General features: G+C 27.5%; 1 protein-coding gene and 1 long non-coding RNA gene across 5 annotated transcripts in view; one reads left to right on the top strand and one right to left on the bottom strand.

Moving 5' to 3' along the window:
• LOC115876681 overlaps positions 1-12,726 on the bottom strand; it is a 34,755-nt gene extending 22,029 nt beyond the window's left edge. Inside the window, exons 1-3 of one of the 2 annotated variants that reach the window (XR_004049185.1) lie at positions 11,561-12,726; positions 11,275-11,454; positions 826-1,045 (exon numbers count right to left, since the gene is read on the bottom strand). This is a non-coding gene — a long non-coding RNA (uncharacterized LOC115876681). Of the gene's footprint in view, positions 1-825; positions 1,046-11,274; positions 11,455-11,560 lie in introns of those variants that run through there. The other variant, XR_004049184.1, reaches the window with a different exon arrangement.
• The window catches only part of LOC115876680 (facilitated trehalose transporter Tret1-like), a 40,810-nt gene that overhangs the window by 20,857 nt on the left and 1,468 nt on the right, over positions 1-18,485 (top strand). For 2 of the 3 annotated variants that reach the window (XM_030892557.1, XM_030892558.1), the window contains exons 2-4: positions 5,901-5,982; positions 10,302-10,568; positions 13,078-13,191. In XM_030892557.1, coding sequence (XP_030748417.1) covers positions 5,901-5,982; positions 10,302-10,568; positions 13,078-13,191 — 463 coding nt within the window. Of the gene's footprint in view, positions 1-5,900; positions 5,983-10,301; positions 10,569-12,860; positions 13,007-13,077; positions 13,192-18,485 lie in introns of those variants that run through there. The other variant, XM_030892559.1, reaches the window with a different exon arrangement.

Below are 18,485 nucleotides of genomic sequence, written 5' to 3'. Positions count from 1 at the left end.
GTGTACAGATGAAGGTTTTTCACCTAATGCTATGAACCTCTACAAATATTATTTTTCTGGAAAATATATACTTTTGATTTATAAGCATTTTAGGGATTTACTAAAACATAAACAGAACGATTTGCGTAATTCTTTTATTATGACAACCAATCCCTCAAAAACACTTTTAAAGATAACTACAAACTACAATTGCCTTGTAGTTGTTATCTTTATGAGCTCAGAAAATCGTCAGACAATCCCCTGTACGCAGTATATTCATTTGAGTACCAGAGAAAAACAAAATGCCAAGCCAAGTTTAACTCGTGTACCTAAAATGATTTCAAAGTCTAATAATAAAGTGCCCACATATTACCACTGGAATAAATCCAGTTCAAACTAATGTCTCGTGACTACTGACGAACCAACAATTTGTCGACAAAATAATAAAGGAATTATGAAAATAAATACAGACTAAAATATAATATAAACATTGATATTTTCCTTACGATGATACGAGATACCTCCTAAAACGTCATATATTTTTGAAATAATATATAGGTACTAGATACTAATAGCAACTAATTGTTTAAGGCATTTTGAAGCCAGTAGCTTTTATGAAAAAGCAACAGATTAAAAAATTAACAACAAATTAAATTAAATATATTTTATTTTCATTTTAAATTATTAATTATTTCGGTTTTTTAATAGAACACTTGTATCTATATTGATCTATTGAAATTTCATGGTGTTGCTTTCTCATACAATCTGGAAATATTTGCTAAAATCAACAAAAAGCATATTATGTAATATTTATAAAAAAAGCGCTTTATAGATATGCAACATAGGTGTAATGTTTGTGGAATTTAATCATTAAAACGGCATATTGTTTAAAGGTGAATTTATTTTTTTGAAAAATCAAACTTTAATCTGCTGTTCGGATCAACTTCCTGATAACTAGCATGAATGCACGTTTTCGACATAATTCCAATATACACTGATATCAAAGTCCAGTTTAGTGACTCCGGCTTTGCCTCCAAAGTCTCACAAGATTGTGCAATGGAGAATTCTAAAAATACATTGACAATTAGCATTACAAACAAAATTCCAAGTAATGTCGAAACATAACAACACTAAATAGAGAGAGGTGTGTCTGTGACGTCACCGGCGTCACATTTGTTTTGCTTTTATTTATCGTAACGAATACGTTCAATTTAGCACATCAAGATTTTTAATTTAAGTTCAAGGCACCTACATCGGCAAGAATAAGACAAAAACAATCAAGTGCTATTCTAATAATTATAAGTTGACGCAAACATCAATAATTAAACTGTATTAAAGTTTATTGCTATGGTCGCCACAGTTTGCCGCAGTACATACATTCAAGGTCCTGATGACGTGGAGAGGCTTGCCAACAAGGCGGCAATTTCATTGGTCGATAAGTTACACACCTCCGTACCGTCGGAGTACGAACGTTACGTACCACAAACATTAAATGTTTAAGATAGCACTGAAACCGTTAATCACTAATATTTTCAATGCTATTTTTTCAACCAGTATTTGACAAATAACTTTTTTTAACAACAATTTTAATGGGGAATTCTACAATTATTGCTCGTTATTATTCAATGGAAAAACCCGGGTATTTCGCCACTGAAACAGAAATGTAAAAAATTAAAGTTATTTTTTTATCAATTCCACTGCAAAGTGACTACATAAAATCAAACTGTTGTCTGGTACTTGTTACAAACAAATGCTGTCTGGTACTTGTTACAAACCTAAAGTAAGGTGGCTCTAATAACTCTTAATAAATCTCAAATCTCAATATCGTAAAAAAAGTTTAGCTGCCTGGTTATTGCAACCTGATTACAGTCACTTAATGAGAAAAAACCAAAACCTTAAACGTTTTACATATAGAATATTATTTTCTTATTAAGATTCATGTAATGAAAAATATTTGAAAAACCAAAGCACATACAATAGCCTTACGTTACTAACATCTACAGATGTCTGGGCTATACTTTAATTCTTTTATTTAGAGGCTCCCCTTTTAAATAATTTTTTACGTTCTTTAATTCGAATGAAATACTGTTTAAAACACCAAAACTATTTTTTTATAAATCTATATTTCCGGGTTTACCCCTCCATATGTTATAACATCTATGGTACCGCATTCCTTGTGACGTTGAAAGTTTTATAACGCTGCTAAAACAACTATATGTGTGTGACACAAAAACAATATTCTTTTAAATACTTTTTAATTATCATATATTTAGGTTTTTTATTCTTTTCAAACAAGTACCAGTTTTTACTTTTTATGTCCTTTAAAATCCAACCACACCCCCAGTCTTATTTAACGAAAATTAAAAATCAATATTACGTAAATCAGTACTTGTTTTTCTTTTATTCACAATAACTGTATTTGAATAACGTTTGTATATATTTTAAATATTGTCTTTCAGATCATAGGACTGGATATGCAAATATCAAATTTGTATAAATTCTCTGTTATTGATAATAACTTCAATAGCATTTTGAACAAACCATAATATATTATGTAGTCATATTTTTCTATGTCATTTAAAAAAGAAGTTAAAAAAAGGATAGATAACCTTTGAGTTCTATCATTTACTTGATATACAATGCTTATACAAACTTACCACTAGACTACTTACATCTTAATAACTGACGTAAAACAGAAAAAAATATATACATATAGAAATAAGGCTTTAAAAAAATACGTATAGGAACGAAAATTTGATAAAATTAAATACTTCAGGATGCGATTAACCTGTCTAATTTAAGACTAATTTAGATTACTACACAATGGAGGTATATTAGACATGTCATATGATTTTTTTAACAAAGTAAACGAATGTGTGTCTCAAGGATACATCTATGTGCCGAATATGTGCATCCCTTAAAAAATAGGGGCATCTTAAACAATTATCTGTCTATTCTTATATATTATATCTGAAGACCCCGAAAGAGTTATTAGTTTCATATTTATATTGTTTTCCTGAGTAATTACAGATAACAGATAGTACATACCGTACGCGACTACAATACACATAGTATTTTGTTCTTATTAACGTCAGCATTTTTAATACAGCCTCTGAATAAACATCAAAGATTATGTTAACTAACCAAACTTGCGAATTCTAGAATGATCTCAATACGACTTTATTACAATATAAACTCAAAATAATAAAGGGGGTGTTTTTTGTAAGATGTTTAGAATCGAATTGATGACTGCAGCAAACGAATGATTGCAGTATTTGTCAGAATAAACGTTGCCAATCGAAAAAGAAGCTTGGAACTTTGTGTAGTATCCGAGACATAAGCTTGAATTATTCGATGTTTGATGTTTTTATGACAGATGCTAATATATCTTACTTATTAATAATAATAGTTTCCCAATGTGTTTTCCTCATGGGAAATTACATTAAATACTTTAGTATTTTAATAATACACAGGAAATGTATATTTCTTATAAGTTTTTATTTGAACACGTATTTATCTCTAGTTCATAAGATAATCTATATATAATCCTTCATGGAATAGTACCTCCATATATCATTAAAGCAAGTAAAACAAAACCTTTTTTGGAACTGAAGAAACTGAAAACTTAAGTAGGTACCTACTCCTGCTGAGCTAATGCCATCCTTCTTGACTTTTTAAACAATTATACTTTATTATACGTCCTGCAAATTTTCCTATCGTCACACAGATTATATTTAGCGAAACATGACTAATTACATAGACTTTAAAAATGGTGAATGGATAAATAAAAAGACATCAATCAAAAATGCGGCTCCACACAAAAAAAACGTCATAATTTTCCAGATATATCATCAAGATTATGATCCATAAAGAAGTAAATGGGAACATATGTGCGTATGTAGAAGTTTATAACGTTTTTTAAGTTGAGTGTCGTATATATAACTAGTGGAAAATTCCACTCACAGGGCCGTCTCTGAGATGTTGCAAATTACTTTTAATTCGCCAAAACACATTGTATTGCTTTTTACTTAAAATAAAGTCAACAGAAGTATACTTGAACTTCACTGGAGACGTTTTATATACAAAAATAATTGATATTTATTATTTTTCGCCTTATACTTCACGTTAGGTACTCAAATATTTACGAATATAAAATGTTTTATGGTTTAATAGATTACATTTTATGAAATTATATTACAAAATATTGTTAACTAGGAACTGATATCATCATCATTTATTTGGATGTAATTTCTCTCAAAATTTTGCTTTCTAAGAAATGTATATTACTCGGTCTTCTTCTAGCTTTCATTTCAGCCCATCTACCTACTAATTACTACTACATGACTTTCGCAGTTCTAAAAGACGATTTATTTGCTATATTTAAAGAAAACAGACTTAAATATTATTAGACACATATAAAATGTTTATACCTTTTACATACCTACTATATATACTGAGTAACTAGTTACAAACCAGAAAAAAAATTGTCCAACTATAATACCCACAGTAATTATTAAAATTTAAATCGATAGTGCATGAACATATTACTTATTCATTAGTTGACTTTGAAATGTTATATATGGATTTAAAAAATATTATACGTCCTATATTACTTCAGGACAATTACACAATTTAAAATCAACTTAAAATTATGTAGCAAAATGTTTATTTTAGTTCAGTCCGCTATATTTATTACCAAAAAAGGCATTAAATAAAAATAATGAAACATTTTCCATATTTCTCAAATTAAAATTCGTTTTATTGATTTTCATCGATAAAAAATAATATACTTACATAAATTTTAGACAGCTGACAAAGCACATGTAGATACATCATTAGGTCTTTAGGAAACGTGCCATGAGGCACGTGTACAAGAACTACAGTTGCAGAACCAAAAAGTATATATTTCTCTTAAGAATTTATTGATATTCATAATATTAGTTTAACCATAACAGTTAATTTCAATATTTAGAGTTACAAATAATTCATGACATTTAACCCTTTGAAGTTTAAATTTTCTCACAAATAATATACATTACCTATATTAATATAATTAATTTCATAATAATCGGGGATAATATTTAATTTTTTCTGATTGACATGCTTCAAGTTTTATATGCATCAATTTTGCAAGTAATTTTGTTTTCAATCACAAATTAATAAAAAATGTTAATACACTGTTTTGACTTTGCTCGTAAATTTATTCTACCGCTGTTTAAAGTGATTATTCTTTATTGGTCTTGAATAGCAATTGAATTGAAATTAATCTGAAATAAAATTAATATATTTGAGATCATGATTACGAATTTTAAACGTACATTATTTCACCCTTATATATATGTAGGGTGTGAATATAAAATAAAATAAGCCAAGGAGAATATTGCAATAAAATTGTCGAAATAAATGTTTTCATTTGAATTTAATAAATCTCTTGAAAGAGTCTCTTGAAAAAATTAAAAAAAGTTTAGACAACAAATAAGTATAAAATTAGTAGGTAGCCGCAAATGTTTATTTTATTAACAAAATTACCTGATTAAAAACTAAAGTCAAATATTTAATTAAGAAATAAAAATGGCTATTGCCTCTAACACCAATGGGGTTGTCGTGTAAAGTTTGATTTAAACAAAGTCAAATATCTAGCAAGATTTTTTCAAACAGAATATGCGCAGGTATATTTTACCTCTATATAACTACGAGATCGCTGATTCTTGCTTCATTCGAAAAGTAACTACCAGACAGTGGTGTCTGGAATATCATTTGTCTCAGATAATAACAATAAGTAACTAAAAACCAAAACAAGCCGGTGTTTGTTATTTTGTAATTAATTTACTTAATTCAAAAAAAGTCTTTGTATGGAACTTTGTGATTTTTAATGAAAAACCTGTGATTATGACCAAAACTGATAAGGAACAATATTATAGGATACCAACTACTGGTCATCAGCACCCAAAACATCCTAGTTGGGCCACAGTATTATTACAACAATGGGGTACAAGGCAATGGGTGAGTATTTTTTTTTAATTTAAAATATTTACTAGTTTTAGTAACTCTAGCAACAAATTTGAACTTTATTGGCAAAATAAATACAGTACACTTTCCGTTAGAATTAACTTTTTTGTTCCGTATTCCGATACACAATGTCATTTCCTTATTATTAAATGTAAATAGATAATTTAATCTATTTATAACATAATTGAAATTTAAATTAGTTATATATAGAAAAAAACGACGCACTCTAGTGGCAGTATCATTGACTGATTTCAATTAAGCAAGTGTAGACTTCTAGTTATCAAATTTTAGCGAGCTAAAAATCCAATAAAAATAAAAAATAAATACATCAAATACAATTAAGAAAGAAAATCAATTAACGCTGAGCGAGTATTGAAGAAATGTCATTTCGAATTTCTCGAATATTCGATTTGGCTGCCAGCTGTTCCGCGCATGGAACAATCGCTTTCATAGTTAAGGATGGAGCTAGTGGCTACAAAATTAGAGAGACCTTTTTTATGACCAACTTATCGTATTTCCAAAAATTGCTACATCATATTTTAGCACTTTTAGCAGTCGATTTTTGGCCTCTCACATAACCAAATCGTTTAGAGGTTAATCAGATTGTAAAATGACTTTTTCGATTAGTTCACATAATATAAATATCCATTTTAACTATACAAAATTGCAGCAAACATATAATTCGTTATAGTATAATGGAAATATGGGCAATTTTAATCATAGCTAAATATATTGATCAATATTGTTTAGGAACAAATCGTGAGTATTAATAAAGGAATATTATTTTAATACCTGCAAAATTCTTTAATCTATATTTCCCACTGCTTTTTACAACATATTGTTAAGTGATCTTAAATTTCAGTGTAATTTTATTTTTTTGACTATATATACTTATATAATATTCGTCCCATATGATGAAAAAAAAAACTAAAAAAAATGATGCCACATCTGTCACCTAAATCAATTAAAATTATATTTTGCTTAAAAATTCTCTATCTTTACTAATCAATGTTTATTTTATTTTATTACAAACAACAATTAAATTAAACTGGACTGACCAGACATTTTTTGTAATTGCAAAAGATATAGAAAAAATAAACAAAAATATTTATTGTTTGTCTTATATAACAATTTCACATGCAATTTCAAAAATTATCAAAGACACCATTAATCAGGAAATGTGTCATTCAATTAGAAATTTTTTAATGGAATGAATAAACAGAATTTTAATTAATGTAATTAATACATCGAAAATTTTAAGATAAAAATATGCCATAATAATAACACTTTTAATTGAGATTTCAAAAAATCCCGTTATAAACAAATGTGCTGAATGATAAATAATTATTATTAATAACGGCAATAAATACTAATAACTAATTATGTTTTCGTCGTCATGTCAAGCAAAAAATTGAAGTACCTATATCTTTGTGTAATATAAAAAAATCATAATAAAAAAATCATACTTTTTTCAAAAAATAGGGCTAATATACAAATGTGCTGAATGATAAATAATTATTATTAATAACGGCAATAAATACTAATAACTAATTATGTTTTCGTCGTCATGTCAAGCAAAAAATTGAAGTACCTATATCTTTGTGTAATATAAAAAAATCATAATAAAAAAATCATACTTTTTTCAAAAAATAGGGCTTAATAAGAAAGAGTTGAGCTAAATTTGATTTAATGGCGAATGCGCCAGTATTCCAATTATTTTTATCATGACTTGAATTTTTATGAATGTAATTTTAATTTTTCATGATTGAAAATATATTTTTTGTTGTTTGTGTAATTTTTTATTCAGTTATTGAGTAAAGATGATACGTATATGATTTTTGATATTTTTTTTTTCAAAAAATGGGATTATTTCAATACGTCCCCTTTAAAATAATTTTTTTATGTAAAACTTTGCAAAAAATATTTCTGCCATTTTCTTATCATTGAAATCTCTGCCCTCTCCTCATCTGGCTGATTAAGTTATGATAGAGTTACTGTAATAAATAATGATTAAGTTAGTACATGCATAACTACTATAGATAAGAAAATTTGCATAAACTCTAATCAGATATAATCATATGATTTAGGATTAAAACCTACTTTGTTTTATGGTGTAAGATTATATGAAACTCACGAAGATAGTACTAATTATTAAATGTCGATAGATTTTTTATACTGTAAGTATTACATTACGGATTTACAGGTATATGTACAACAGTACAACCCATTCAAATTAAAAAAAAAACACATTTCACGTAACATGTAAATATTTAGTATTTTTAAATAATTCATTAACCCCCTTTTTACGAGTTGCTACTGATATGAGTAGAGATTCTTAAAATATTATTAAAAATGTGATAACATTAAAATTTGGTTCTAAAAAATTCCTGAGAGATACATTTTAATTATTGTGGCAAGGACATACACATTTGTTATTATATAATATTAAATTTTGAATTTTTTACATCACTTATTTCGATTCATAAGACTTCTTTAATATTTTTTTAAATTATTCCTAATTCATTTGGGGAAATAATTTACTCTCTTTATAATATGAATCTTACATACTTGGTATTAGCATCAAAATATATAAGGAAACATTAAAGCAAAATAATATATTATTTGATAATTTTTATTTGTTCATACAGCATTAAAAAATACAGTGGTTCAAAAAATTCTGAGTAAATAGATTCTCAGATACCTTAAATGTGAATTATTTTCTATTTAAGTGCTATATTTAATAATAACAATAATAAATTAAATAAAATTGTATTATTTAATTGAAAAAATATTATTACGAAAAATATATTGGTTTAAATCTATCTAAAACTTAATTCTTGTTAATATTATTATGGCTTGAGGCCGAACCAGACTTACTTACATTAAAAATCATATTCCTATATCCAAATAAGTATTTTATCAGATAAAACTTTAAGCGAAAAAATCACTGTATGTTTGTACTCCATAGGCGTAGATATTTTACGTAATAAAGAAAAATACAAACAAATATATAATTAAAAAAATGTGATGGTAATAATACTTAGCCACAATATTTTTATTTTTAGCTGCTTAGATTTATGAACTAGCGTATACTCACAGAAGTTTAGAACCAAGATCATCGATAGATTAATTTAGGTAGGGTAGATGTATGATAATATGCACTTTGTATAACCAGAAAAAAAGGTTTCTATAGCAGGCTTGACTTTCTCCACATCCACTCCCGTATAAATAAATATCTTTCAGTCACCTTTTATAGAAATAAAGACTTAATGTTAATGATTTTTACCTAAAAAAAATCAAAACTTTTTATTTCCCACATGTTCATCTCCCTAAATTGGATTAAAGGGTAATCCTAAAATGCTGCCATGTCTGATAAAACTTAGTATATGTATATTTGTATATTTTACCATCTGCATAATATCATTAATTCTGGAATTAACACATTATTTATTTATTATGTTATTATAATCAACAAAGTTATCTTATTTTAAGTTATGCTGATATTTTACACTTATTAGGGCAATTTAATTTATGGGTAAAATATAGGATTTTTGTTAAATCATGAGATAAATTTTTGAACAATTGGCAACATAGTCCTTAGCACATTATTCCATTAGATATCGGTAGTTCTCAAAATTTTCTAAACTTTAGCTATAATTCGAATATTTTCATTATATTTCAAATGGCAGAAAATATATTTTGTTTATTGCTTACTATAAACATAGATAGGCACTTTACATGCATCACTTACTATTTTAGATCACGTTATTTATATTAGAATATTTTTCGCGCTTTTAGTGGTTTATGAACAAATATTATTGTTTTGCATTATATTTTCATTTTGAAAATGTGAAAAAATATACTCATACATAAATAGACATAGAAGTTTCCGAAACATAAGAATATCAGTTCCTTCAAAAAACGCTGGTAAAGAAAAAAATCATAAATAAATATAAAATAGTTTTATTATACTGAAAGATATTTATTTGACCCTATGTATGTTAGCTTTTGATGTTTTCAGTGTACATGTCTGTATCTAAACACTTTTCACGAATAAGCCAATAGGTTTGTACAACTGGTATTATTGCTAGGATGACGCGGTTCCAATAACTAATGTAGCTTGAACTAGACCAAGCTAGAATGTCCCTTTTTTTAATTGCGAAACATACACTTGCATTTTGCTTGATAACAGACCTGAATTTGACGTAAACCTAGTATAGTTATCTTCACGTACTGGACAAACGGATTTATTATACATTATGCTGTTGCTTGACCTAGGGTCATTCTTTTATCAGTATTATTTTTGTTTACAGAATGGACAGCATCAGAGGCTACATGGTCAAGACAGTCCGTGTATTTCTACTTGCACCACAGCTACGAATCTGTCCTCACTTGGAGATTTTCAGTCAAATTCTACAATCAACAATTCGCGCAGAATGAACTTGGAAGAAAATCTAAGGATGACAATACCTGAAATTGAACCGCTACAGAATAAGGAGAAAAATGAGGATGAGACAGATATTGTAGTAGAAATATCAACAACTAACAATTCTGTACCCTTAAGGCAGATTAAAACTCAGGTATGTTCAAAAACAATCACCATGGTGTGGTTTGAAGAAAGCCATCATTGCTATATTCTAATATTCAGCAAAAGAAATATTTCCCCATTTATCTACATACACGAGTATGCTAATTTGCTGACTTGACGGCAAATAAAGCTTCTTTCACATTCTTTGTTTTTCCATCTTTTTCTTTAGTTATTCTTGATTCCCAAAAATGTCCTTAATCAGTTTGCTCAAAATCTTCATCACTTTTTTTAAATTTAACAAAAAATATTTGAAAATTAAAATTAGGAAATCATGTTCAATATCTTAGCAGGATTTCTTAGTGATTCTAAATAGTAACTTCATAGAATAAACAGAACTATTTTTTTTTCTAGAAATTACAAGATTTTATTTATGTACAGGGTGAGTCTTAAATAAGTGCAAATATTTTCAGGGGTGGTACGTTTCGACGATTTTTTCGCGATTTTTTTTTGAAAATTTCGAATTTTTTAAAAAAAAATTGGAGGTTTTTTTAATTTTTAGTTAAAAAATATAATATCTTAATGGTAACATAAGTAGTAGATTAGATTTACAAGAGAGAAAACCCAGAAAAGATCCAGTGGTTCTCAAAATTTTAGCGAAAAATCATATTTTTTAAATTTTCAAAGTAAAATAACTCTGTTATTTTGGACTTATTTGAAAACCGGTAAAGAGAAAATATCCAAAGATACATCAGACTCACCCTGCATAAGAAGTTGTCTTCTCATTTTCTTTGTTGAAGGGATAATTCAATTTTGACCCAACATTTGAGCAGATACCTGGCACAATTTTCATGCAGTTAATGTGTTTGGCTACTTCGACTACGTTTTTGTTTTATTTTCTACCTTTCTGGTAGACGGTGGTACATTGTAGGTAGTCAATTCTAGAATTAAGTTTCTTTTAAATTAAACTATACGTTTCTCTAGCTGATGATTTTTGACAAATTTATTATTAAGATAGAAGATAATTATATTTTTCGAAATACTTACTTTTTAATATTTATTTCTAATGAAATACGTAAAGCTTAGGCATATTTCAAGCAACTAGGAATTGAATAGGAAAAATGTCCATAGAAAAAATTTTCTTTTCTAGCACTTTATAAACACGTTTGATAAGTTTGGCGTTTATCAGTATTTTGTCAATATTTGCCATAATATATCGATGGAAAAATACCTATCACCGTTATGTTATAGTTACTTATATATTTTGGGAGCACATTATAATACCGTATGATCGTGGAAACTGAACAGCTCATGTAATCGTTCGGATTTTAACTTTATACTGTTTTGTTGTCGCTCGTTCGAAATTCTCTTTGACACTGACAATTATTGACCGTGGTTTAATTCATATCAAATATTAAAATCATTATTAAATAATTAAATTAGAATAAACATATATTTTGCACTTTTTTGTTGCTTGTTCTGATTGACAATAGCAATTATTGGTCATAGTGCCGGTAATTAAAAAATAATAAAAAATATATTTAAAGAACCTTATTTTTGTTTGCAAATTTTCTAATTTCTTTGTGATCTTCAACAACAAAACAGAGCGAAATGGCTTGTTTAATTTATTTTTTAGTGTCATACGATATTATTGGACAATCAAATGAGGCGACTCTTATTAGCTGTAAAAATATAAATATTTTTGTTATGTAAAATCAATATTGATATAAGCAAATTGTTTACTTTGTTTTATATTAAATTATCATCGAAATTGGCAATATAAAATAACTTGACAATGAAACTAATAAGGTAAACTATATTTATAAATTTGTGATATTTATTTGTGATTTTATGACAAAATAGAATAATAGAACAAACACCAGAAGTAATTTTGTTCTGTTTGTCCTTACAAAAGTGATTTAAGACCTTGTAATAGTAAAATAAACACACTGAAATAAGCAAAAGAGAATAAAAAAAACCTAATTAATTTGTGGAACTAGACGTCACAACTTCCTACACAAAGCGAAAGAAAAATATTCCTGAGGGTAGTATATCGGAAGTCGACGAAAAGCAATGTTTTCTTATCAATCCATCAAACTATTTCTTATAATGTAACCTGAGCGTGTCGTTCGGAAAAATCAACGGCTGAATATTAATTGGGAATAATATCAACAAAATAATAAAGGTCCGACATAAATAGTATTAAAGACATTAGTGGAGGAAATTGGAAGAACAATAAGGACAAAACACAAACGTGGTACTAATATTAACAATTAAAAGACTCTAGAGGGGGGAATTGGGCATATTATAAAACGTCAGTTTAAATGACCACACGAGCCAAAGATTAATAAACGCCAATAAAAAGTTAATACACATATTGCCGTTGGAAATTGTGCTGTGTCTGTGAAAATGCGAGTTTTGGTCCGTGCCGATACTCACGTTACTTTTTCTTTACCAGAATCCGAACCAAAACCAAAATGTACTTGGTCCCAGGTGCGATATCCTAATTTTCTCAGTTTGTTGTGCTTAAAATCGTTCAAACTAACGATGTGTTTTTGTTCCAGTTACTTACTGCTATAGCCGTATCATGGGTATCCATGATCATCGGATACTGTTCAGCTTATACCTCGCCAGCATCTCTATCATTAGAGAGGGATTTCAATCTTGATCCAGGCAAGGTAAGATATCATATATTTAACTTAATCAATCTATTTTTTTCTGTTAAATTGAAAAAGGAATATATTTCAAGACCGTAAAAGTATTGCCTTTTGCATTTATATTTATCCAGCTTTAAAACTTTTTTATGTTTGGTGTTCCCAAACCTATAATAAGTAATTAAAAGTTTCTTTACAATATCGTGTGAATTTTCTAAATGTTCATAAGAAATCATGTTAATTTGATCATAAAATAACATAATTTTTGATATGCATTACTTGAATTTTCAATGAGTATCATTAAAATTTCAGTAATTTCTAATTATATTATCATATTATGAAATATTATGTTTATACACATGTAGAAAAATACATTTATATTATTAATTATAATTTAATAATTAAAGAAAGCCCTAATTGATGGGTAAGACTAAGTAATTTCATTATTTTCTTCTAATATTTTCGATGAAAATTATGTTTATTTTATGTGGACTTTTTGGACCACTCTGTATAACATGCGCATATATATATAACTTTGCGTTTCCTCTGTAAAAATAATTTTAGAGAGGAAACTTGGATATTTGAATTATTATTATTCAATAATATAAACTTTGTACTTTATATGACGACAAATCTCATATTTAATATTTCATTTTAATAAATATATTAAATTACAATCACCATTAGTTACCAAGTTATAAGTTATTGGTGAGGATAATTCAAGGCTTTAACTGAAATTTTGAATCAAACATTCGCCTTTTATAATACTTCTAATATAATTAATTAATTAATAGTAATTAAATTAATATAATAAACGTCAAAATGTTTATTACTGACATATATGTACAATTTCCGACTCAAATTCTATCGGTTATTCCAGTTTTTGCAAAAAAATTTCGTTTAGCCTCATTCAGATTAACAATAAACAATTTCTCGTTAATTTATATTTACTCTGTATATGTTACCAGATTAATAACAAGATAAAAACGCTATTTTAATTACGTCTGTACGTACCTACGCATGGGTGTATGTACTGTTTACGTTTAGGTCAACATATCAAACATTATAAAAGAACAAAAAGGAATTTTTATTAATTTATAGCTGTGATATAATTAATAGTGTCTAGCATTTCTTAGCGCCATATTAATTTAGTCAGCATACATACTAATTATACTGGGATTCAATGACTGAACAGAGCATTTTAATATAAATAACCTTCAGACCATTAGATAGAGACCAATATTTTTCGCATAATTTTCTGTTATATTTTATGTATTTTTTTTAAATCATAAAGGATTGGTCCAAAATTGTCATATTCTTTTTAGAATAGATGAATTTAGTATTTAAATTATTTAAATCAGGTAAGGTAAGCTAGTAGTTTTAGAAAAAAAAAATGGGGTAAAGAAATATATTACAGGGCCTTTACCCAACTGAACTAAATTCATCAGAATTAGTTAAATGTATCACGTAGTATTCATATTAAAAATAAATTTAATAGAGAAAAGAATGCGTATTAAGGCGCCAGTCATCAATTATTAATAATTGTAAATCTCGACCAGAATGTTTGGAAAATGCAACTGTTTTTACACTTTTAGATGATAAATGTTTTTTTCTGTATTTCAACATGTTGCTTATAGTTCTGTTGCTATCCTTATCAACGAAAAAATTGCATTTTTAATCTTAATGGTTTGACTACAGATACACATATATTACACATATTAGTTTGTGGTTTGACCTTAAAAATATATAATGTGTTTTATTTTAAATAGAACTAGGTTAATATTTATTACGTAATTTACCAATGGTTCAAAAATATTTAGTTGATAATACATACCTGTCAAAGTTCAAGCTTTACGGGCAAAATCAAGGTGCAAAGGATGAAAATTAGTGTGTGGGTGTTTTTTGACATGATAGATTCGATTTCAATATCAGTATGACTCTTACTTTTTGGGGGCACCAGTTACATATTTTTAATATATCTTTAGAGTAATAACTTTTCGTCCGTACCTGTATTACACTGCTGTGTAAAGAAATATACATTTACGTCATTTTCTACGTAAAAATGGTCTCTTGGTAAAAGTTGCTACAAGTAATGGTGCTCAAGATATTTGGAATCGCAATAGTCAATACATGTCAAAATTGACAAAAATTATAGATGTTGACTGGATGGTTGTTATTAATCTGAAATAATTAATTTAAAATATTTTTCTAGAACATTTCATTATTGGCTTAAAATAATAAAAAGTTCCCAAATTTTTCATTTCAGTCAAATATCATATTTATTTTTTATCAATAATGACATGTATTGACAGTTTCCATTCCAAATATCTGAAAAACGGTTGCTCGTAGCGATTTTTACTAAGAGACATTTTTTACGTAAAAAATTACGGAAATATATAATTTTTTCACTCATTAGTTTTATAAACTGTTTTATTAACGGTTTTTCGAAGAAAAATAAAAAGTTCCCACATTTATCATTTCAGTCAAATATCTATCTACTCAACACGTTTATTTTTTGTCAATAATGACATGTATTGACTACTTCCATTCTAAATATCTTCAGAACGGTTGCTCATAGCGATTTTTACCAAGATACATTTTTTACGTAAAAAATCACGGAAATGTATATTTCTTCACTCGGTAGTTTTATACAGGGACGGACGAAAAGTTATTACTCTTCAAATAAGTTAAGAACATGTAGGTAGCGCCCCCTACAAGTAGGAGTCATGCACCATCAGTCATTTTCATCCAATATCGACGTTAGTTCAGAAATTATTTGGAAAAACCTGAAATAAAAATGAAACTTCAACGCCCAGTCTCAAAAATGAAACATTTGGAATAAAGGAAATAAATGTATATTTTTTTACTTATTTTGATCTACAGAATATGCTGCCGAAGTTTCCCGAATACAATTCGGACCAACCTGTATATTAAATAGCATAACTTTAATTGACCCCCTTGATTCTACGTCCCTGGATCAAGTCAACATTTTAAGTGAATTTGAACTACATGGCCTCTAGGTATAAAATAGTATCAATAAAGCATATTGTTAAGAAATATGTAGGGATTATTTTTTTATTATTGTAAAAAAATATTAGGTGCCATATTCAAAACGCTCATCTAGTTTTCTTAGAAAACATAATTTTATGTTATTTTCATTTAATCATTTTTTCAGAAATTTGTACTGTTCTTATTTTAAGAAAGATTTTTAATATGTCTCTTTATTCTGTAGAGAAATTAAAAATAGTATTCTAAATATTCTAATTACTAATAATAATATGAATATACCATAGATATAGAAAGAAGTTTGGAATATACTTAGGAATTAGGAATATACGCATATTTTTTTCTCACTTTGCTTAATAAATTTGTGTGCAAACAATCCCACACATGCTGTCGTATTTACACACCGCCAAATCTGGTGTCCTTGAATATACACAGACGGGTTTAGATAAAATGAGCCCACCCTGTGTAAAGATATATTATTAAGTATGCACCTCACGCAAAGCAGTTATTTTATTTTTGGACACTGTCCAAACTCGCAATGTTCTAGAATAAATTTAATTGCTGGCTTATTATTGGGCCAAAAGCTATTGGTAGTTTTCCTGGACAACGTACATTTCTGTCAAACAAAAGCTCGGAAACTTTTTAGCGAAAACAAGAAAAAGTAAACTTTGGATTATTTAATCTTATTATAAATAAATAATTAAAACGTTCGGATCGCGATTATATAAAAGTATGGAATATTTATTAATTACTTGTACAGAATTCAGTAGACGATATTTCAGGAAACATTTTAACTTTTTATCGCATTGATATGACTAATTAAGACAGTTTAAAACAATCCAGTATATAATTGATGTCTGGGGAAATGGAGGAAGATTTTTATAAATAAGGAAAAGGTCATTATTTTGCAATAATATTGGAAACAAGAAATAAAAATAATTTTTATTTTTACTAAAATATTATTGATGTCCAGAATTATGTGCTTTACTAACTGCAACATAGTATACCGTGCATCCTCGTTGAAAACATAGAAAATCGCATGCAAATTTTGAACTGGCCAGATATTGGCTCCCCTGTTTATTTTACAGCAAAGTTGTAAAAAGTGTTTTTAAAGGTTTGCGTATGCTACATACACATGCCAAATCTGAACAATTTTGTCAAGCCGATTTTAAGTAATTTAAGAAAAACTGCATCTACTTTTTAATTAAAACTGAACAGGTAACAATGCATCCTATAATTTTGTCAATGTCAAATTGTATTTTCTAAACGTTAGGCTTTTGCCTCATTCGAACCAGTTTTAAACTACAAAAAATACATTTCGGGGACACTAACTATAGGTACTATAAACTAGTAGCATAATAGACGGCACAACCAATTACATTTGACAATGATAAAATCATAGGTTGACTAATTGCATTGTTACTTGTTCAGTTCTAATTTAAAGATAGATGCAGTCTTTCTTAAATTAGTTAAAAACGGCTTGTCCAAAATTGTTCAAATTTGGCATGTGTATTCAGCATAGGGAGACCTTTAAAATATATATTTACGACTTTGCTGTAAAATCAACAGAGGAGCCAATATTTGGACAGTTGAAAATTTGCATGGGGTTTTCTATGTTTCCAACGACGATGCATAACCCGGTATAAAAAATATAAGTAAGTTAATAATAATTTAACTATTTTCTTTCATAAATTACCTTTTACTCATGATTTTATTAGATCCTAAACCAAAAACGTCAGTGTATATCTAAATATTGCTGGTCAGAACATTTTTCAGACCTTCTATCTAATTTATTATGTTCCTATAGTTCTTCAAATTATCTATTAAATAAATCTATTTAGAGATATTAAATACCCTCAGTACATCTACCACGGTGTAAAATAAAATTACTGAAAATAGGAGAAAAACGGTTTTTTTATAAAAAAAATTATTCAAATGCGCTTTAGAATGTGTTATGACTACACCTTATTCTTGCCAAGTATTTAAGCTATTCAACTTTGGCAAATTTTGTTTTAATTTTATTTTATTTTAAGTCGTAGGTGTCGGTATATTAACTTAAAGTCAGTATTAAACATTTTGAACGTAACTTTCTTCAGTCTTAGTCATATATTTATACTTACCAATTAAAAGATTTAAGATATTTAACCAATATTACACTAGTCCTAATGATCCTCTTTAATTGCTTGGTTAATTTGTAGTTAATTAATCTTAAGACATTGTTACAATTGTTAGGATTCGGCTTATTGGTCGGATTGGTTGCATATTGAATAGAGTGGACCACATTCAAATATCTTTATGTTAAAAATCCGTTA

Source organism: Sitophilus oryzae, unplaced genomic scaffold (assembly GCF_002938485.1).
Source record: "Sitophilus oryzae breed Bouriz unplaced genomic scaffold, Soryzae_2.0 scaffold_1440_pilon_pilon, whole genome shotgun sequence".
In the NCBI taxonomy this organism is placed as follows: domain Eukaryota; kingdom Metazoa; phylum Arthropoda; class Insecta; order Coleoptera; family Curculionidae; genus Sitophilus; species Sitophilus oryzae.
The sequence above is the reverse complement of the archived record's forward strand: the minus strand, read 5'-3'. Positions and strand labels throughout refer to the sequence as shown.